The 20,832-nt window shown below is 35.2% G+C and overlaps 4 protein-coding genes across 6 annotated transcripts; 2 read left to right on the top strand and 2 right to left on the bottom strand.

Moving 5' to 3' along the window:
- Positions 1-2,456, bottom strand: LOC104718002. The gene is made up of 3 exons (XM_010435651.2): positions 1,731-2,456; positions 981-1,077; positions 1-553 (listed from the first exon to the last, which is right to left on the bottom strand). Exons 1-3 carry the CDS (start codon positions 2,397-2,399, stop codon positions 42-44), a joined length of 1,278 nt encoding a protein of 425 aa, XP_010433953.1. The 5' UTR covers positions 2,400-2,456; the 3' UTR covers positions 1-41.
- Positions 7,692-8,966, top strand: LOC104718001 (protein DETOXIFICATION 49-like). Its single transcript, XM_010435649.1, has one exon. It carries the CDS (start codon positions 7,758-7,760, stop codon positions 8,805-8,807), a length of 1,050 nt encoding a protein of 349 aa, XP_010433951.1. The 5' UTR covers positions 7,692-7,757; the 3' UTR covers positions 8,808-8,966.
- On the bottom strand, positions 10,019-13,625 carry LOC104718000 (plant UBX domain-containing protein 13-like). Of its 2 annotated transcripts, XM_010435648.2 has the most exons (10): positions 13,324-13,625; positions 12,726-12,787; positions 12,239-12,653; positions 11,926-12,122; positions 11,574-11,823; positions 11,281-11,454; positions 10,969-11,112; positions 10,532-10,675; positions 10,383-10,439; positions 10,019-10,293 (listed from the first exon to the last, which is right to left on the bottom strand). In XM_010435648.2, exons 1-10 carry the CDS (start codon positions 13,405-13,407, stop codon positions 10,186-10,188), a joined length of 1,635 nt encoding a protein of 544 aa, XP_010433950.1. In that variant the 5' UTR covers positions 13,408-13,625; the 3' UTR covers positions 10,019-10,185. The 2 variants fall into 2 exon arrangements, with proteins under 2 accessions (XP_010433950.1, XP_019086825.1); XM_019231280.1 differs by having other exon boundaries at positions 12,239-12,787.
- On the top strand, positions 14,671-19,089 carry LOC104717999 (dual specificity protein kinase shkE-like). 2 transcript variants are annotated; one of them, XM_010435647.2, is made up of 15 exons: positions 14,671-15,092; positions 15,373-15,799; positions 15,912-16,034; positions 16,123-16,654; positions 16,764-16,804; positions 16,888-16,956; positions 17,047-17,147; positions 17,252-17,330; positions 17,425-17,523; positions 17,614-17,682; positions 17,771-17,820; positions 17,947-18,028; positions 18,122-18,216; positions 18,314-18,415; positions 18,830-19,089. In XM_010435647.2, the coding sequence occupies exons 1-14, from the start codon at positions 14,752-14,754 to the stop codon at positions 18,408-18,410; spliced, it is 2,205 nt and encodes a 734-aa protein (XP_010433949.1). In that variant the 5' UTR covers positions 14,671-14,751; the 3' UTR covers positions 18,411-18,415; positions 18,830-19,089. The 2 variants fall into 2 exon arrangements, with proteins under 2 accessions (XP_010433949.1, XP_010433948.1); XM_010435646.2 differs by lacking the exon at positions 18,830-19,089 and having other exon boundaries at positions 18,314-18,725.

Raw genomic sequence — 20,832 nt, 5'->3', positions numbered from 1 at the left:
TTTACCATAACGAACATGTGACAAAAAAATTAGTTTTACAACTATAATTCAAGAATAAGTTCGTCAATCAAGGAACTGACGAAACCATTCTCCAGCTCTTCAACCACATACTCTCTCCCATCTTCATTGATACAACCCCATTTCATTTCTTTTACATAGATCTCTCTATTCTCTCTCACTTCCCAACTCGTAAACATATTATATTCTTCTTCTTGTCTCTTCGTCACCCATTCTTCAACTATATCCACCAACTTGTCCTCGTCTCTTGTCTCATTATTCCCTTTTTCTTTGAAAAAATCTAGCATCACATTGTCTAATACATGAGATGCCAGTAAATGGTTTTGTTCCTCGATAGTTCTAGACTTCAGTAGAGCAAACATACGGTTTGCTCGGATTTCGGATTGATCTTCTTCGGTTTTAATAATGTGATCAGAGTTGTAATCTTGTCTTCCCACGTATTGCTCTATGCATTTCTGTAAATCCACAGGCTGAAGTCGTACCAAACTCAGAAATCTTCTGCTTTTTCTCTCGTTTTTCGTCTTCTCATCTCTTTCTGTAAATGTCAATTTATAAAAGTTTAGTTCATCGGATCAGCTGGTAGGATTTATCAAAAAAAAAAAAAAAATGCTTCCAAATAAACATATTGCAATCTTTATCTAAATTTCAAAACACATAAAATATTTTAATTGATATTTTGATCGAACTTGAATCAAAAATAGTAAACGTAAACAACACTGTCATATCTTATTACGGTTTCACACGTGTGTGTTTGAAAATTTCCTTTTTAAGAAAAAAAAAGAAAAGAAAAGACGCTAAAAATGGTAAATATCTATAAGAGAAAGAAAAAAAACAAATATAGTATAACTTGTAAACGTAAATAAAACCTATATATTGTATAGACAGTACAAGTTTACAAAGTAATGTCCCTACATCGATTAGCGAATATTCAAAGAACGTAAGGATATAATCAGTGACTTTACCCTTGTGATGCGAAGGAGGAGAGATAGCATCATCTTCAAATGAGCATTCTAAGATCGATATTGGACTGAGTTGTTCTTTTTCTTCGTTCACGCATTCCTACAATTTACACTCATTAAATTAATACAATAGACAATATTAGTATATGGAAGAGAATTTCCTCGTATAAACGAGAGGTCAACTGTGTATTAAATCGTGTACGAGTTTAGATTACTAAATTTTAAAGTTGTACCAAGCTGGCAAAACAAAATCTAGGAAATCGACGAGTTAACCCACTTCATGACAACAACAACAACATTATACATTCTCTCCACATTTTCCCATATTTATATAATTATACTATTGGTACTAATTCCGAAACTTAATTGTAGTATAATCAGTGTGAGAGATTAATAGATTACGAATATAAATGGACCAAAATTGACGTTGGGAATTGAGTGATATCATATCATCCGTAGAATCCGCTTTCGAAGCCACCAAGAAGAATCAGAGAGCTCTCGATTACATCGCTCACATTCCAAAATTTATAATAAGTCCCTCCTACCACACACACACGTGACTCACGTACGAACCGACAACTTTCAATAAACCTAACCCAACATCATAATGTTAAGTTCAACTTAGTTCACTTAATTGTTAGCTCTTGCAATAAGTTGTGATACTAAATAGTTGGTAAATTGAGAAAAGTGACGTGGCGGATGATCATTGGACAAGCAAAATAATAAAAATTGAAAGTTTGTTAACTAACTAACCTCTGTGTTGTCGTGGAGAGACGATCCGTCACTGACATGTGACCCTACACAATCCCCACTCATAATAACTACTACTTCGCCTGATGATGAGTGAGTCACGACCTCCGAGTTCTCGCTACTAAAACTTAACGAGTCACCGACGGCGTCGTTTGACAATGTCGCCTCACCAGAAAACGAATCCGTCGGGGAAACGTGATCGTACGGTTGATATTCTTGACTCTCTTGGAGAAAATCAGCGAATATTCTCCACCGTTGGATCTCCTTTTCACGATCATCCGTTTCTTGTTTGTTCTCTCCGTCGACTTTGAGCTCACGTCGCGAACGTTTGATCCTCCAGAAGCTTCTTGAGAAAAGCACTTTCTTGTTATCTCTCGTCCGAGTTGGAGACTTAACGGAGGAAGGGAACGGCAAGAGTTTAACGGCGGTGAGTAACGCCGTCGAAGCTTTATGAACGGCGTGACTAAACGCTAACCCGCAGGTAAGACGAGGACTGTGGTGAAAGGTTCTTGAACGTTTGACCTCAGCGTTGAGGATACGAGGGAATGATTTGAAGCCGTTGGATGAGCATGAACTGAGATCTTCGAGGAGGTAATCTCGTAATATCAATGGCTTTAACCGTCTTCTGCTCACCGGAAGGTGATGATCGGAGGAAGAACTGATCGATGCCATTGGAGAAGGAAGCAATCGAAGAGTATGTGAATCTGAGGATATGAGTGATGAGTGAGATTGATAGATAAAGAGTTAGGGAAATAAATAAGCTTCTTTGTGGATTTTGAATAGTTGACAGAGGTCAGATATTGTATTTAATTTTTGGGAGGATACAGTATTAAATATACAAATATATATATATATATATATGTAACAGCTATAGGGGAAATTAAAGTTTTATACATTTACTAGGATTTAATCCGTGGTACACCACGGAACAATTATTTAATTTTATTTATAATGATGTTTGATTTTAGTGATATTTAATTTAGTAATAAAATTATCTATTTTTAATTTTTAATATTTTTTATATTTAACCGGATGATACAATTATTCTTAAAGTATTATAATTTTATTAGGATAAAACACTAAAATTATTAATTATAACTGTTTGTATATATATATTACTTCAAAAATATATATATATATATATATATATTGGATTTTCAGTTTAGGAAATTTATAAATGTTATAGAAAATCTGTTGTATATCATTTAAAATTTGAGAGATTCTAGCATCCATAAAAATAGTTTTGAATATTTAATGAGTTAAAACTTTAATGGGTAGAGTTTTTTTTGGAAAAATCAGAATGCATAGATGTTGTTAAGATTTTATAGCAATAAATGTAACAAATGTTGGTCAATTTAAGAAAGTTTAGTATTTAAGTTTCTCTACAATATTATTTATGGAATTTTTTAACGGGTTAATGTTGTTAAAAAAAAAAATAATTAAAATTTAAAGGACATAAACCAAAATGTATTTGATTTTATCTATACGGATATATATCTTTGTAGTAAGTAATTACGAAAATATATGCTAAAAAAACAAAGATGTGGTAGGGACGTGACTATAGAGGATCAGTTATTACGATTGTCATAAGATTAGAAGAAAAAAAACTCAAATGATTGATTACGGAGATTACACACATATTATCGATTTGGTATGAGGTGTCCCGTATGGGGAAAAGGTTTTTAGATGTTTAATAATCACAAAATTATTGAAGTACAGCTTAACAGTATTAACAATACAATTATATAAACGGTGTGTCTTTTTTTTTGTAGTTTTGTAGTCTCTTTTCTTTTTTAAACTCACAGTTATATAAATATACATATATAGTAGTATATGTGAAAAATCATCAATATAAATTTTCAAAAATGAAAACGACAGACAAGAAATCGAGTAAATCATGTTGGATTTAAATGTACATTGAATGCTACGTTTGAAAAGATAGATTTATTTTTAAAACAAACCATTTGGTCTCCACATATAAAACTATGTATAAATGTCAATGTTATGTACTTCACTCCATATAACTAATGGGAACATAATCTTCTACTAGTAATAAACTGCAACAAGTGAAATTTTTAAAATTTACGAAATAAGAATATCGCTTTTCACAAATTTATTAAGTAAAATTAGTTTTTTGTTTATGGCCTTATGGGTGGGTTATGATACTTATTATGGGTTTAAGAGGGGAATAAAGACCTCAAGTTGACCTCGTAAATAAAAGACAGTGGACGAGATTCTTGCGGCTTCCATGCATATTTTGCCCAATCATCATTAACGCCACCACCACGTGTGCACATCTTTCAGATTTAACTGTACTTTTAAAAGAAACAAAGTGCTGTTTTAGTCGAATAATGTAATTTTATTATTATACTTTAGACTTATAGTCTATAGATCTCTCCTAACAGCTTCGACACTGCAACGATGCAACCGACTCTTCCTTATATACTTTATAACATTTGTTTTCAAATCTTTAACGCATAGTTTATTCGGACGAAGGTTAAAGCTAGAGCTCGAATTTGAGAAACCATGACTTAATCACCTCATTAGAGTTCGAATTTGAGATCGTATGATGAAGTAATTTTGTAATATAGTCCGGTATTTCAGATAACTAATTTCGTGCTAGGTCTATATATTCAAAAACCGTATATGGTAAAATAACAAAAATTAGAAGATTCAAGTAAAATTTTAATATTAACAAACTATACATATTTCGGTTATAAGTTCATATGTATTACAGGAAATAAGGTTTTTTTTTTCTTTTTTTTTTTTTCCTACACACATCATAGGTGCATTTTGCACTTTCGCATAAAGAACAGATATGAGTTTTATTGTTTGGTTTCTCATAAACTATTTTTGTATAAAATAATACAGAGATTCACTGATTCAGTATGAGTTTTTTTTTTCTTTCCAAATTTTTAAAGGTGGAATTTTGGAGCTAAGTTAATTGATGACAAAAAAAAATGTAAATTGGTGGAAGATAGATATATGTTGGGCTTTATTACTGGGCTTTTGTATTCGCATCCCTTGGCATCAGAACGTTATTTTCTCTTTTGTTTTAAGAGTCATGAAATAAAGAAAAAACTCATAAAAGTCATGAGTCATGACAATACACTTCGTACAAACGATTCCAACAGAACTTGATCTTAATAAGAGTATAAGACTAAAGAAAGTAAGAGCATCATTAGCAGAGTACGGATTCACAGTTGCTCCAAAAACAAAAAACAAAAATTTAATATATAACTAATGAAAAATTCACATGTGTATAAAAGTATGAGAAATGTTGGAGAAACGTTGCTATACAGAGCAACTTAAGCAATTGTTACTTCCTTCCTCTCTCCCTTATGTATTTTTTTATTAATTTTTAATAAGAAAATTTGGGGAAGCAACGATGAGTAATGATGGTCTTAGAGTCCTATCAAAATGATAATTCTCTTTTTTCTGTTTGGTTTAAATCTTAAATATGTTGGGATACAATCCAAATTTAACAAAATATATTTCAAAAGCAAATGATACCCATTAGAGAGGAATGTTTCAATGTTTGTAAACTTAAGACTTAGAAGAAATAACTACTAAAGCATGAGCGTGTAAACAATTTTTATAAGATAATACGATGATTAATGTCATAGATCCCACGACAACTTCTTAATATATTTAGACATTAAGTGTATATCGGATAATGGTTTATGTCATAAACCAAAGTCACCAAAAGCGACAGGACACAAGGTTTGTTTAGTTAAAAGCTACATGCATAAAGAATGCATAAATTAGACGATTAGGATTCCTCCTATTACTTAGGATCTCTTTATGGTGTTGATTCATTCCATGCCAAGGATATTATAGATTTTTGAACATTTTTGACTCTATGACATCTTTTGTCTCACAAGATATTCTTGTTTAAGATCATATGAAGGTATTGTTTCTAGATTAATGTATATGGATAAACAACCATTAAATATTTGTGTTATACTGATTACAGGAAAAATACAATCAAACATTGACAGGGTGATGAGAATTAGGAACACAATTTAATTGTTAACGAAAACAATCTATCTAACTGTACTCTATTAGATTCCTAGATAACCTTAACCTTATATTTTCTTTTTAAGATTACCTTAACCCAAGTTTAAGTATTTTGCACAGAAAAGGAAGAGAAAAATAAATATTCACATGATTTTGAATAATATTTGATATCATCAAAATACAGTACATTCTTAAATTCTTGGAATTTATGTTATCAATAAAACATAATTTGATCTAATTTGTGATTCGTTATTAACTTTATAGGTTTAATAGTACTGGACAAAAAAAATTACTCTAAAAGAAAACTCAGTTCTTGATATAAATAATAATAATAATTAATTCTCTTTTGTTGGTATACGGGTCATTTATAGATTTACAAAGCGAAACTCTCCTATAAAACTGATTGTATCTTTTTGATCAGAAAATCCTAATCATTCAGAAAATCCAAATCTAAAATCTCTAAAAATATCATATACAATGTGTAATTTTGTAATATCATTTATATTTAAATTTTTTAATTATTGTTTGTACTTCATATACTCTCTATTTCTATTTACAGTTGTGAATTCTTTATTATAATATAATAAACGATCGACATAGCTCGTGATAAGATAATGTTATTATTATATCCCATCATCCCTCAACTTAAGCTATATATTAATGGTCCACATTCTATAGAGGTGAAGCATGTGACCTCGTATTATATTTATGCAGAAACAATAAATTCTTATTCCAAATATATATAAACACTTCGTAAAAAATATTCAATTGAAACTAATTATGAAAGTAAGCCTTTCTCTTTTTGCCAAACTATAATTTTCCCCTCGACTATATGAATAGGGTGGTCCAATAATTATTTTGCAATTTATAATCTGTATTAAATAGGTATATTCCATATAATTTCTCACTTTATTGCAATTTGCAAGCATCAACATCTTCCGAATTTTTAATATTAATAAAGGGTCTAGAAATTTTAAATCTTAGTATTTCGAAACAACTTGATATCAATCTCTCTACAGGTGCTTAATTTATTATTTGAATTTACAAAAATAGAATGGGACAAAGTTGTATCATATTAATATATTATACAGAATAATAAGGAGATTTCTTATACATTATTGGTCAAAGCCTCGAACAAAATGGAATTTTTATTTAATAATATCACATATTTTATATCAAATTGTGTCCAACCAATTCAATTCGTGGTGATCTTACCGATCCAAGAAGCCAAACTAATCGCCATTTTGGTATATGTATCAGTATGATCTGTGTCCATGTGTTCCCTATTAGCCTACTACTACTTTGAGCCCAGTTAATCAATTAATTGAGGTTCTGTAAAAATTACGTAAGTTTTACAAAACAATTTCTTGTTTTTTTTTTTTTTTTGTGGCACCTTGAAGAATCCTTTTAATAGTAAAATTCAATACTATTAAAAGTGAGGAAGATAACGACACGAGTCAATTTGTTACACTGGTTTTTTTAGTTAAAAATAGAAACCCCAAAAAACGTCTCATTTTTATCTCAGCTTAGTTGTTAACTTGTAATGTATCACTAACAATATATAAATTTATATACAAAATTTCCAAAAAAATTTACAAGGGAAATTTCCCCTGGAAATCCAAAACGTAAATTTGCATGTTATTCCAAATAGACATCTGAAAAAATCGTATTTTCTTGGAAACTTTTTTAGTTTTTGTAATTCCAATTTCCACAAATGATAAAAATAAAATAGTGTCTTCTCGGTAGTAGTAGGAGGATGAAGACGGAGTCATAAGAAGAAATGACATAATGGCTAGTCAAAAACCGCCAAAATTGTTATGTTGTAATTAAGACTTAATATCTTTAGTCAAAATAACATCTCTCATTCCCAATAAAGCATAATTAGTCACTTAATTTCAAACTTATAACACACCTTTCACACATCAACAATACCTTCTTCTTCTTCTTCTTCTTCATCATCATCATCCTCTCTCTCTTTCTCTGTCCTCTCTCTCTCTCAAACCTGTAATCATGGCAGCTCCTTTGATCATCAAGAACCATACAGATCACCGACAAGATCCAAATCCTAACCCGAATCATCTCTCCTCTTTGATTCAAGAAGCCAAATCAATCGCCAAAATATCTCTCCCAATGATCTTAACTGGTTTACTTCTCTACTCTCGTTCAATGATCTCAATGCTCTTCCTCGGCCGTCTCAACGATCTCTCTGCTCTCTCGGGCGGCTCGCTCGCACTCGGCTTTGCCAACATCACGGGCTACTCTCTACTCTCCGGTCTTTCTATTGGCATGGAACCCATCTGTGTTCAAGCCTTTGGCGCCAAAAGATTCAAACTTTTAGGCCTTGCTTTGCAAAGAACCACACTTTTGCTTCTCCTCTGTTCTCTTCCCATCTCTCTCCTCTGGCTCAACATCAAAAAGATCCTTTTGTTCTTCGGACAAGACGAAGAAATCTCGGACCAAGCTGAGATCTTTATCCTCTTCTCTCTCCCTGATCTGATTCTCCAATCTTTTTTACACCCTATCCGTATCTACCTCCGATCTCAATCGATCACTCTTCCTCTTACTTACTCTGCTTTCTTCGCCGTATTGCTCCACATTCCAATCAACTACCTTCTCGTTTCTTCCCTTGGTCTCGGACTTAAAGGAGTCGCTTTGGGAGCAATCTGGACTAATGTCAATCTCCTAGGGTTTCTGATCATCTATATTGTGGTTTCTGGTGTTTACGACAAGACTTGGGGAGGGTTTTCGATGGATTGTTTTAAAGGATGGAGATCTCTAATGAATTTAGCAATCCCTAGCTGTGTCTCGGTTTGTCTAGAATGGTGGTGGTACGAAATCATGATTCTTCTATGTGGACTGTTACTTAACCCGCAAGCAACTGTGGCATCTATGGGAATCTTGATCCAAACCACAGCTTTGATCTACATTTTCCCTTCTTCTCTTAGTGTTAGCGTTTCGACACGTGTTGGGAACGAACTAGGTGCGAACACGACCCCGTTTTTGTTGGATTCTTTGGATATAGAAGAAAGTGGGAATTATAGGCATTTGAATGTGTTTTAAAAACCTTGTCTCTCTCCATATTTTGATTTATTGGCATCTAACGAGATTCGTTTCATTGTACACTAAACTCTTCTAATTGATTATTTTAGGATGAAACATTTGATTTGTGAGATATATTTGATTTCAAGTAATGAATGTTACAAAGGTTGTTTGATTTGATTGTAAAAAGCTTTAATAATTAATAGTATTAAGTATCCTGTCCATTTTTTTTTAAAAAAGAAAAAGAAATCATGAGAGTGAATTTGTTGTCATGAGAATGACTTTTAAAATTGAATGTAAAACATAAAACTATCCTTTTCAAGTGGTTTGAGTTGTTATATAAAGTATATGAATCTGGTTAAGCAATTAAAGGACAAGATAGAAGTTGGTTTCGTTGCCGGGAAATTCTTATGCAAGAGAATAATAATATACATGCATGTTTTAAGTGGTCCTCCTATGTACGCGTGTGACGTTTACGTGATAAAGCGCGTGTGTAAGTAAGGAGGTTGTGTAACTTTTTTTGACGGCGGCGGCGAGAAAAGCTATGGTCGTCGTTTGCGACAGCCGACGCCGTGGACGACTCGGTCTCTTTGTCGTCTCCTTCGTTTTCTTGTTTCTTCCACTAACAACGCCGACTAACCCGTTTACCCGACTCGTTTCATTGTTTCAGTCCACTTTTTTTTTCTTTGGTTTCCCACGAGTTGGATTAAGTATAAATGTATAATATAGTATAATACAACTTTAGAACCTTTTTTTATGACAATAAAACTTTAGAAGTCAAATCTGAATTACAAATTTTACGACCACTTGGTTATAACAAACTCATGGTGTAAATTTGAACTTTTTTTTATAGACTACTAAAAATGTAACAAACTCATGGTGTGGTGGTAAGGAACAAAAAAGGCCCATAAGATGAAGCATGAACGAAGGAGAATTTGTTATGAACTTGCCACTAACATCAAATATATATTTTCCCTCAACTGTCCCAACTTGCTTTTATATAACCATAGCTTCTAATGTCCTTCATCCTCCATCACCTCTTATTTTCTTGTTTTCTCCCTTCAATTATTTTGTCTACATTTATATTTTAATCTTCTAAGACACTGACTTCTAAAGTTCTATAATTCCAAAACTTTAGCTTTGAATATTATATCTATTTGCTAATTTGGTAAATTTGATATCCACCACAACCACAATACTAATAGATGTAAAGAGGGAATATCACATCCAACAAAAGCCAACGAATTCGAAGATGAATATTGGCGAAAAAGAAACCTTTCCTATAAAAGCCAGCCTCGGATTCAATATTCAATAAAACAATAAGAGTAACAACTTCTATGAAGAAAAATAAGAAGAGACCTAAAGAATAAGTTATATCGACCCCAATAGAATACCCATTTTAGATCAGCTCCAAGAACAATGCTTCTTGTTTGCTCGTTAAACCTACATCGTTTAGAGTCGATGAGCATTCCCCATCGCCAAAAGCGTGCCGTGGAAAAGGCCTTACCTGTTTTTGATCACACAAACATTACCAACTAAGAAGTCTCCAACGAAAAATTGAATGTACATTACCATTTTATGGCACAAACCACTTACCAGCCTGTAAGTGTTGGGCTTCACAACTCTACAGATGTCCATAAAGTCGAAAAGTGACTGCATATGAGAAAGAAGACATGCTTAGTAGGTTACATATAAGGTTTTTCATATTGTCTGACGATAAATGAAGCTGCTTTTGGGATGCTCACTTGGAGTTTGTCGGATTTAAGGAACCGGCGGCCATGGCGGGTGCCATCTGGCAGTCTGACTTGAAGTGTAATAGCATTCTCTTCGCCTGCTGGTGGCTCCTGAGGCAGAGACGCTTCCTTGGTAACTAATTGCCTCTCCAGCTCCTAGAAATATAAAAAATTGGCTTTTCAAGAATCTGAAGAAACTCATCCAAATACCGCATACAGCTTAGTACCTATGAGACTTTAAACCTAGTAGCGAGGCTAGTTCTAACTATTTTTTCGTAAATGCAAGAAAGTATAGACATCCATTTTCTTGGTTCCAAAGGTTTATGTGGTGGTTTGGGTACTCATTCTCCATCCAAGTGCAGGATCTTGGTAACCACTCAAAACATAACATTCGGGATAACCTGTTCACACACAGGATTAGAGAGACTCATGTATAACCAGAAGCGCACCTGTTCCTCTTCCACCTTCCTGCAAGCTTCTTCCTCCTTTCTCTTTGCTTCTTCAAGAGCTTCTACTCTAGCAGCTTCTTCTGCCAATCGACGAGCCTCAGCCTTTACCCTGTCAGCTTCCAGCGATGCAAGATACGCATCGTCCTACATGAGTTCAGATTTCAACAAAGAAAAAACTTATCAATCCCTTCGAAAACCTAAAAGAGTGAAACTCTTTGCCCATTACTTCTATTCTGTCACAAGGATAGATCAAATAAAAAGTATTCTCCAAACAACTTTGGAGGAGGAAAGAAACAAAAAAATATTTCTAACCTGCTGTTCTCGAATCAACCTTTGAGCTGTCAATGACGGTGAGGGTGGACGCTGTGTCCTTCGCGGATAAGATGGTGCATAAGGAACACGATATTCACTATTCGGAATGCTTCCAAACATGGCAGCCTCTAGCATGACAGCTTCATCATGTTCCTCAGACGAAATGCCTCCCCACTTAAACCAAACATGTAATAAGAGTAATAGCTCAGCCACTGATTACTCTAGGATTCTTACTTGAAAGTAAAGGTAATCTGATTAATAAATATAGGAACCAAACATATATGCTTCACTACCTCAGAAGGAAAACCATTGCCAGCATCAGGTGAATGAATAATTGCATCTTGGGGAAGATCATCATTAAGTGGGGCCCGAGATCCAGAAACCGCACGTCTTGGTCTGTGCCTAACACGGGGTTCAATGAGTTCCTCGTCAACATAATCAGGGTCATAATCATCGTCATCGTCGTCATCATCACCATCATCATCGTAATCATCATCATCATCATCGTCATCATCCTCAGACAGTGAGCTAGGTGCTGCGAGTCTACACATGTAAAAACAATTTCATGGGACATTTTCTAGGAAAAACAGAAGACAAACTGATGGACTACAAAAGGTGTTACAAAACAAAACAGAACAAACTAACCTTCCATTTGAGGCTCGGGTACCCTGCTGTCCTGGAATAGAAAAAACTTCAGAGGCTTCTCTTTCTGAGGATGAAGCCTTCCAACCTTCACTGCGCAACACTTCTTCCTCTGCTGACTGCACTGTGACAGGTTTTGCTGCGTTATCATCATCTTCCATGCGAGACTGTTCATTTTCAGGCGACTGATTCCTTGGTACCTATATAACAATAGAAACCACTGAATAAATCTTGTGACTTCAAGGTAAACAGAAAACGAGCAGGCTACGCCTAATTCTCAAGTTTAAATACTTTCCATTATCTAAGTAAACCTTACCCCAGTCTCCATTTTTGAGGCCTCAATAGCAGCTCGAATCAATTCTTCTTCAATGTCACTGTAACCTTGCAAACTATTTTGTGCAGAACCAACAGGTATAGCACGCCTACTTTGTCCGGTTGAAGCAGACTGACTATCATCATCTAAGATGACTGCCTCTTGGGGAGCTGGACTATGAGCTCGAGATGTCTGGGTCACATCCTCAATAGAAGGAGCATCATTAGATCGACCTGATGGCACACTGCTGTCCTTAACCTCTATAGGTATCTGCCTGACCCCCCTTGGATGAGGTGGCATCGGAGGATCCCGGCGCGGGAAGGGGACAGTGGTTCTAGCTTCTGAGAGGGCTGGAGTCACATCACCATCTATATCCATTGCATCACCCTGAGGGATATTAGCTGGGTTTTCATATAGTCTGCACAAAGATGGTAAGAACGAGTCACACACATGTCTAAGCAAAGATGATAAAAGAGTGGGAAGGGCATACGAATTTTGATGTCCGTGATTATAGTATGCATTCACAGCTCTATTGAGATTCCCACGATATTCCTGCAACAAAGAAAGCATGTAAGTTTAAGCAAACACTAAGTATTAGCTACACCAAAACAATAGCTACAAGTATTACAGAGACTATAGAATGGCATAAAGCACCCAATAAACAAGTTCTAAACCCAAACGAAACTGTACACAAGAATGAGTTCTGAGAAGTTTGAAACTTCAACAATCAACTTAAACCCCTCAGCATATTCAACAACCCTAAAAACAAAAACAAAAAAGAACAAAACTTTTCCCTACTTAAACCACATAATTTCACAATGCGTAGGCAACAGACTTGTTTTAGATATCAATGAACAAATACCAAAATCGATAAGCAACACAGAGCAATGAAACAACAGAAACCCTCCTAACATAAAACTTAATTCGATCATCGGATGACCTAAATTTCAACAAAATCAACTTCAAAAGAGAACATTTTTAGAAAAAAAAAGGAATTTTGATGATCAAAACCTAAAGTTACCCCAAAAAGAAAAGAAAAATTCTAAACAATAGAAGAAGGAAGAAGAAGAAAAGTGTAAACGAATCACCTCGAGCTTCCGAACGGCGACGGCATTGGAAGCGCCGGTGATGCTCATAAAGGTGTCGATTGCTTCCTGAGTGGGTGTCGCCATTAAAGAGAAACCTTGAGAGAGGAAGTATCGTCGTAGAGAAGATTTGCGTGTTTGAAAAGCTGGAGTGAAGGAGGAGGTAAAGAGTTAATAATGTTTATGTAATTCCTAAATAAATTGCAGTGTGGAAGAAGAAGATGATGAAGAAAGAATTGGATCGGCGACTCTCAGAGTTTAAAGCCCTTTTTTAGGTTCTTTTCCTTATTCTTTTTTTTTTTTACTTTTTGTTTTTTTTGGGTTTAGATTTTATTTTTAATTTAATTTTTATTCTTTTTGTAGATTTTCTTCGCTGTACGGTTCAGGAATCAGGATATTCCCCTATTTAAGATAATATTTAGGTTTGGGGTAATCCCAATCTTTACAAAAACAAAAAAAAATCAAAAATTAATTTGATTGAAAATAGTTTATATATCTTTTTTTGAGATTTTTTCTTTAATAATATATTGGGTTCAATATTGTAAATTTCTTACCTGATGCTTATTTACAGTTTTGTTACCACATATTTTTGTCAATTGCGGTAAATATATGGAAATATAATAAGCCTTAAAACGTTTGCCCAAAAAAAAAAAAGGCTTACAACGTAAAAGGGCTTTAGGCCCAACAAAAAATCTTATCTTATAAAACCCATAATCAGAAACTAGCTCATGATGATCATGCTCTTTTTTTTGGGAGTTTGTAGAATTGTGGTCATTTCGCTTGGCTATTTCAATTTGTGTTCCAAGAACAAGCAAGTGTTTAGATTAAACTGAAACAAATCCAGTTGACTACATGTAAATATACTATTCTACAATGATTTGAAGACTATTAATAATTGATTTTTCTTTTTTAATCTAGAATTGATTTGTTATTTCGACTTGAACTTTTTTAGTTAGAGACACTGTGAATGTAAAATACACTAGAAAGGCCAATATCGATCAATGAAATCAAATTACACATGTCAAGGTCCCTTTTGATATTTTTTAGGTAGTGGCGGCGGCAACAAGAAAGGGTGTAACGTAATTTAAAGCTGTCATCAAGGTTAATATCGTCAATCACCACTTTTAAATCCTGACAATTTCGGCTATCCTCGAAATTCAAATCTTCCCTTACATCGGCAACTCCACAAGTGTCAGCAGCTCATACGCTTAAGGACACGTGGCACAAGTTGAATGCGTCGGAGTGTTTCGTTATTAGCTGGGGTTTGTTAATTATAACGTCACTAAGTAATTAAAAAAAATATAAAAAATTAATAAACAAATGTGATACACAACATTGTCTTCGTCTATTTTAAATTCATAATTTAATTTGTGGATTTTACCAGAGTCGGATCTTGATGCGACTGCTCAAACCAATTCTCCGGCGAGTACGATGGCCGGGAACAACTCGGAATCGAGTCTCTACCAGGTTCTGGTGGAGTGGTGTCAGAGAATGGAGACGAGCCAAGCGAGATTGAGAGAGGATGTTGATGACTTGTTGCTTCAGGAGGAGAGTCGAACCGGTAAGGAACCTGCGGCGGAATTGGAAACGGAGGCTGAGGCGGATGCGGAGGCTGATGCTGAGCCGGCGGATTCCTGGGATAATCCGACGGCGACTTGGGAGAGAGCAGTTTCAGGATTCTATTTCGCTGATAGTGCGTATCGGACTTTGATGGATTCGATGGGTCACGCGATTCATGTAACATCTGCCGCGTCTGGAGAAATTACTTTCTGGTGAGACTGATAACTTATTCGGTGTAGTGTTCATCTATGGTGTTTTGTAGATGCTTTTGCTTAAATCAGGGAGGAGTGTACTGTTCCATTGATTTGCCTTCTATGATCCGCTCTATCTGATGAATTTAGTTTATTTAGTGAGTTTTACAAGTGAAGGTTCTGTAGATTAAGCAGTTTAACAAAGTTATAATTAGTGATTCTTTGTTTATGCAACTGGTAATATATTATGTGTTTCTGAGTGAAGAGAATTTTTTTTTTTTTTTTTTTTGTTTTTTNTTAGGAGTCGTTCTGCTGAGAATCTTTACCACTGGTATGCTGAGGAAGTTGTTGGCTACAGAACGATTGATGTGCTTGTAACCGAAGAATACCGTAATTCCCTTACGGGTATCAGGAACAGGGTTTGCCGTGGAGAGACTTGGACCGGTCAGTTTCCGTTTCAGAAGAAAACTGGTGAACTATTCATGGCGTTGGTGACTAAAAGCCCGGTTTATGAAAATGATGAGCTCGTTGGTGTTGTTACTGTCTCGAGTGATGCGACGCTTTTCAATAGGATGCATCCACTAAGTAACGAGCATCAGCAACAATCACATAGTAATAGACAGCAATCAAATTCGAGGAAGCACCAATGGCACCTTCCCAGGGCTCAGATTGCTGCACCACCACAGGTTCCAGTTGTCCCACAGTATTCATCAACTGTTTCAAACCTGGTAAATCTCGCATCCCGAGTGTTCGAAGTTTTTTTTTGTCCCTTTTAAAAACAAAAGTCCTGTGCAAGATGAATGATTGTTTGTTTCGCTGTTTTGTACACAAACCAAGCAGGCGTCGAAGCTTCGACCACAGAGAAATGAAGATGATTCTGTCAATGCAAATCAGAATTCTAGGAGCCGAGATGAAAATGCCCCGGTTGTTGCGTCCACAACTTTCGAGAAGTATGGTTCACTGGTAAGTCTTTGTTGTCTACTTAAACAGGACACTTCTCATTAGAATTTCTTAGTACAATGATTCTGAATCTACATATATACTAGTGTAGGCGGATAAGTTTTTGGGGAAGCTGCAAAGAAAGATTAGTGGCAACCAAGGAAATGAAGATAATGAGCCTATCTTAGGAAATGGTATAAATAAGTCAGCCTGTGGCAGTGGAGCTTGTTCTAAGGCTTCTAATGCAGTAACATATACGGCTTTCAGAGACAATGGCAATGGAAAACCAAAAAGGGCTGAAATTAGATTTTCAGATGTCTATGGGAATGGAGATGAGGGTTTCAATGATGTGATACATAATGGAGACCGCTTTCAGTATATTGGGAATCTGGGACAAAGGAAACCTCCCAGAGGACTAGAGAGTGGTTTGGTGTCTGGCATGCGGGGAACAAAAATGTCGGACCTAAATGGTGAGATAGAAGATGCTTGGAATACTCGTCCTAGCGGCGATCCCTTGCCAATTCTTGGAGTCAGCATCAATAAGCAACAAAGTCCTGCCAACCAAGGGAATAGTAGATTCGTTACTGATTCGTCATGTGAGATACGATGGGAAGATTTACAACTTGGGGAGGAGGTCGGGAGAGGTGCATTTCGTTTACCAGAGTCTTGTACTCATTTTCACGGTTTAGATATGCAAAATTCAATACAGATCTTTGTCTTGTATGTTTAAATCGATGATGTGTTACATCACAGGTTCATTTGCTGCGGTTCATCGTGGAGTTTGGAATGGATCAGTAAGTTTTTTGTTATGTGATTCAAAAATGGTTCCTGTATCAGTGCAGATGTGTAATTAAGTAGTCCAATCTATCTGGATCAGGATGTTGCTATTAAGGTATACTTCGAGGGTGATTACAATGCGATGACATTGACGGAGTGCAAAAAGGAGGTACGCATATTTACTTCCCTCTGCTATGCAAGTGTTTAGAGAAATAATCTGTGCCAGACAAAATAAATCAGTTGGGATCAATATCACCAGATCAACATTATGAAGAAACTGAGACATCCGAATGTGCTATTATTTATGGGAGCGGTTTGCACAGAAGAAAAATCTGCCATAGTCATGGAGTATATGCCAAGGTGAGATCATTGACCTAGGGATCTGGAGGTAGTGTTACTTATTATCGAGTGTGTTGTATAAATTACCCTGTGTTCATTTTTTTCCTTCCGGTTTTGGTGATTAGAGGGAGTCTCTTCAAAATACTACATAGTTCGAATCAGCCATTGGACAAGAAACGTCGTCTAAGAATGGCCCTTGATGTTGTAAGACTCTGATCTTCCAAAGACCACCTCCCTCACAATGAAAGAAAAACATATGAAAGGCTGAGCAAGTTCGGGTTCCCTATTGTTGTTGCAGGCTAGGGGAATGAATTACTTACATCGCAGAAATCCACCAATAGTACATAGAGACTTGAAATCGTCCAATCTACTCGTGGACAGAAACTGGAATGTCAAAGTACAAAGGCTTCAGTTAACTCAAGTTGCATTCATGATACTTGTAAACTGAGTTTATCACTGCATGTACTTACAACTCTCTCTTCCCTAGGTTGGAGACTTTGGGTTGTCAAAGTGGAAGAACGCAACCTTCTTGAGTACTAAATCGGGGAAAGGAACTGTAATGTTTCATAAATGCCATCTCTGGCTTTTTAATCCACAAAACATTCTTGGATTTCTGTTACTAATCATTTTTTTTCTAAGTGCAGCCGCAGTGGATGGCTCCTGAAGTTCTCAGAAGTGAACCTTCAAATGAGAAGTACGTTTGATATAATATGAACATATTAAACCCTTTCCTGTTCTCTTTTTGACTATATTATTTGATAACTTGAACATATCCTTGGACTAGAAAGAAACTCAATACTTTCGTTGTAACTTGTAATAGGTGTGATGTGTTCAGCTTTGGAGTGATCTTATGGGAGCTAATGACTACTTTAATACCATGGGACCGTCTAAACTCTATTCAGGTACCTCTGGAATGATGTCATTAGGAGAGTATAGCTTAATCATGATATTTGTTGTAATCTTAAGATTGTAATACTATATCAACTTTTAATTAGGTTGTTGGAGTAGTCGGGTTCATGGATCGACGATTAGACTTACCTGAAGGATTAAATCCCCGGATCGCATCCATAATACAGGATTGTTGGCAAACGTAAGACTGATATGTATAAATTGTTTTCATCAAATACACCCTCAAAACTTTGGAGGGACGTATTTTTAATAATCTTTGTTCTCTATTTTTGGAACAGTGATCCAGCAAAGCGACCTTCGTTTGAGGAATTGATTAGTCAGATGATGAGCCTCTTCCGCAAACCTGGGTCGGGTGCGCAAGAAGACGACGATTGAAGAAGGTAATGGTTCATGGTTTTTAAAGTTTACAAAGCATAATTGTCAAAAAAAGAAAAAGTTTTCAAAGCAAGGACGTGAAGAAAAAGAAAGCATCGTCCTGATCACTTACTATACAAATGTTTCATTGTATCATACCAAACTACTATATATTTTCAATATATGAAAAAAAAGAAAGAAAGAAAGCAAAAAGCTGAATCAAAGTAACATACATACCCGTTACTAATTAGTTAATTAGAGTTAGGCTAGTGTGTTCTATTCTGGTTTGGAATGTCTACAGAAATAGAACCTTGTTTTCCGATTAGTGGTAAAAGTTTGGTTCAATTCTCTGCAATAAAACTTCGTATGCTATCGGTTTGAGAACTTCGGTTCGGTTTTTATTTTAGTCCTGATTCGTGAAAATGGGGAATGAAATGCAGACAGAGGAGGACCCAAATGTAATTTATAAAACAAAAGGGGTGAAAAAGAGAATAAGGAGAAAAACAGAGAGATTTGGTGTCTTGTAGTGAATTGTATTGTAGTTGGTTTCTTTTTATGGGGTAGAGAAGAGAGCAGAAAATGGAAGCAAGGGGTAAGGTGACTGAGTAGTGACAATTCGTAGCTTTGCTTCTTTTCGCTTTTTTATTCTCTCATTACAGCTTCCCATCACTGCGTCGTCTGTAGCTTCTCAGCACCTAATATAAAAGAGTCAGAAGCCTAAATACTACAATATTTTTTTTTAACTTTTAATTCTTTCTATTCGGGATCTTGATATAGACGCAGTTACATAATTGATTTATTAAAAGAAATTAAAAGGATACATAGATGTAGATGGGTATATTATACCGAGTATGTGCATGCATGTGCTTGAAGAGAAGAAGTATTGAAAGGAAGAAATTTTTGGGGGTTGAAGATAATTGTCTGCTTGTCTGGTTTGGTCAGAACAAATTACATCGAGCTACATAGTAGTAATATTTAGTTTACAATACATGCTTGTGACCTCTAGACAAACAAACTTTTTGAGACTTTTTTTGTTGTTTGCCTTGTATGTATTTCGATGTTGTAAAATTTCACAATAGAGACATCTTTATCTTTCTAGGATCCCATCTTTCTATTATGTGTAATTCATTGATTGATGACCGTGTCCATTTTACCAAGAGGTATCTTTTAGGGGATCGTAATATAGTGATAGGCTGATGGCAGAAGAAGTCATTGTAGAAGTCGCTATAAAAAAAAAGTGGGAAAGTAATTTTAAATGACATGTTCTTCTGAACATCATTATAATTTATTTTCAGATATTTATATGGGATGTATTTGTTGTTAGTCATATATGTACATATTTTTGTTTTGACCCAATACATATTTTTGTTCTTAAAATAAAAATTATCGAATAAAAGAAACAAAAATAGAGTAGGTTACAGTTTCGTAGATGGAATCTTTTACCTTTTCATGATATTGATTAAGAAGGATTTGATGCTCATGATAAGAAATGATGCCAGTGTTGACTTAACAGAAAACATGACTAAACTCAGTACTAATTTGTGATGCTTGCAATGCTTTTTTTATCGATCAGTAAAGGATTCCTCTTTTTAGGCTTATTACTGAATACTGATTCTAGTTCAGTTTAGATAGTTAGTTTTGAAATTTCTCTTACTGAAGAAAAGTCTTTTTTTTTTTGTTTTTGGACAAACTGAAGAAAAGTCTAATTCCACTAAAACAAACGAAAGTAGAGAAGAATAAACCAAATTAAAAATGTCCCGCATGGCGTGAACGTGTGTGATCGCAACAACTCACGAAACTAATCTTATCAAATGACTTTCATTTTTTATTTTTATTTTGCAATCTCACTCCTAAATTGGATGTTTCTTATTAGTCATTAGATTTGTTATTAGGTGCACCTAATCTTGTTAATAAATCATTGTATTCGTTAAATCAGTTCCTAATTCCTATCCAAATCTCTTGCAATATTACAATAACATCAAATATACTACTTGCCAACAAAAATGTTGTTTTGATAGGAAACAATAATTCCCGCTGATAATTTTTGACTAGTATTAAATTTAGAGACAGAACGCGAAGAGACACGGTACGAACGAGTTCACACACGATAAGACGTTGACCAAGGTCAACAAAATCCGTAGAAAGCTGAAGAAGAACCACCGTCCACTCGTAGTCGACTACTATATACGACTCTACTAAGAAAATTCATGTGGCCCTCCACATTTTGTACTTGTATATGACACATGGCTAAATCGCAACGGCCGTTTCGTCTGTATGTCTTCTTCCATCTCTCTCAGTCTTTGTCCTGTCTTTTTCTCATTGCATGGAGTCATGAGACATACCGAAGATTCCAGTGCGGATTAATTGTCGGTCCAATTCTTGTTTTCCTTTTTACGACTACGAGTTAGATTCTCTGAAGCCATACACGTGAACCATGGGATTC

Source organism: Camelina sativa, chromosome 10, assembly GCF_000633955.1.
Source record: "Camelina sativa cultivar DH55 chromosome 10, Cs, whole genome shotgun sequence".
Lineage (NCBI taxonomy): Eukaryota > Viridiplantae > Streptophyta > Magnoliopsida > Brassicales > Brassicaceae > Camelina > Camelina sativa.
This window is presented reverse-complemented; position numbering and strand designations above follow the sequence as displayed.

Excerpts from the sequence above, each read along its gene's own strand:
- LOC104718002 (XM_010435651.2), bottom strand. The coding sequence starts at position 2,399 with ATGGCATCGATCAGTTCTTCCTCCGATCATCACCTTCCGGTGAGCAGA. Across the intron at positions 1,078-1,730 it reads CTCTCCACGACAACACAGAG|GAATGCGTGAACGAAGAAAA; the intron begins GTTAGTTAGTTA and ends TGTAAATTGTAG. Across the intron at positions 554-980 it reads TCCTCCTTCGCATCACAAGG|AAAGAGATGAGAAGACGAAA; the intron begins GTAAAGTCACTG and ends TGACATTTACAG.
- LOC104718001 (XM_010435649.1), top strand. The coding sequence starts at position 7,758 with ATGGCAGCTCCTTTGATCATCAAGAACCATACAGATCACCGACAAGAT.
- LOC104717999 (XM_010435647.2), top strand. The coding sequence starts at position 14,752 with ATGGCCGGGAACAACTCGGAATCGAGTCTCTACCAGGTTCTGGTGGAG. Across the intron at positions 17,148-17,251 it reads GTCATGGAGTATATGCCAAG|AGGGAGTCTCTTCAAAATAC; the intron begins GTGAGATCATTG and ends TTTGGTGATTAG. Across the intron at positions 18,029-18,121 it reads ACCGTCTAAACTCTATTCAG|GTTGTTGGAGTAGTCGGGTT; the intron begins GTACCTCTGGAA and ends ACTTTTAATTAG.
- LOC104718000 (XM_019231280.1), bottom strand. The coding sequence starts at position 13,407 with ATGGCGACACCCACTCAGGAAGCAATCGACACCTTTATGAGCATCACC. Across the intron at positions 12,123-12,238 it reads CCTCAAAAATGGAGACTGGG|GTACCAAGGAATCAGTCGCC; the intron begins GTAAGGTTTACT and ends ATTGTTATATAG. Across the intron at positions 10,676-10,968 it reads GGAAGGTGGAAGAGGAACAG|GAGCTGGAGAGGCAATTAGT; the intron begins GTGCGCTTCTGG and ends TTATATTTCTAG.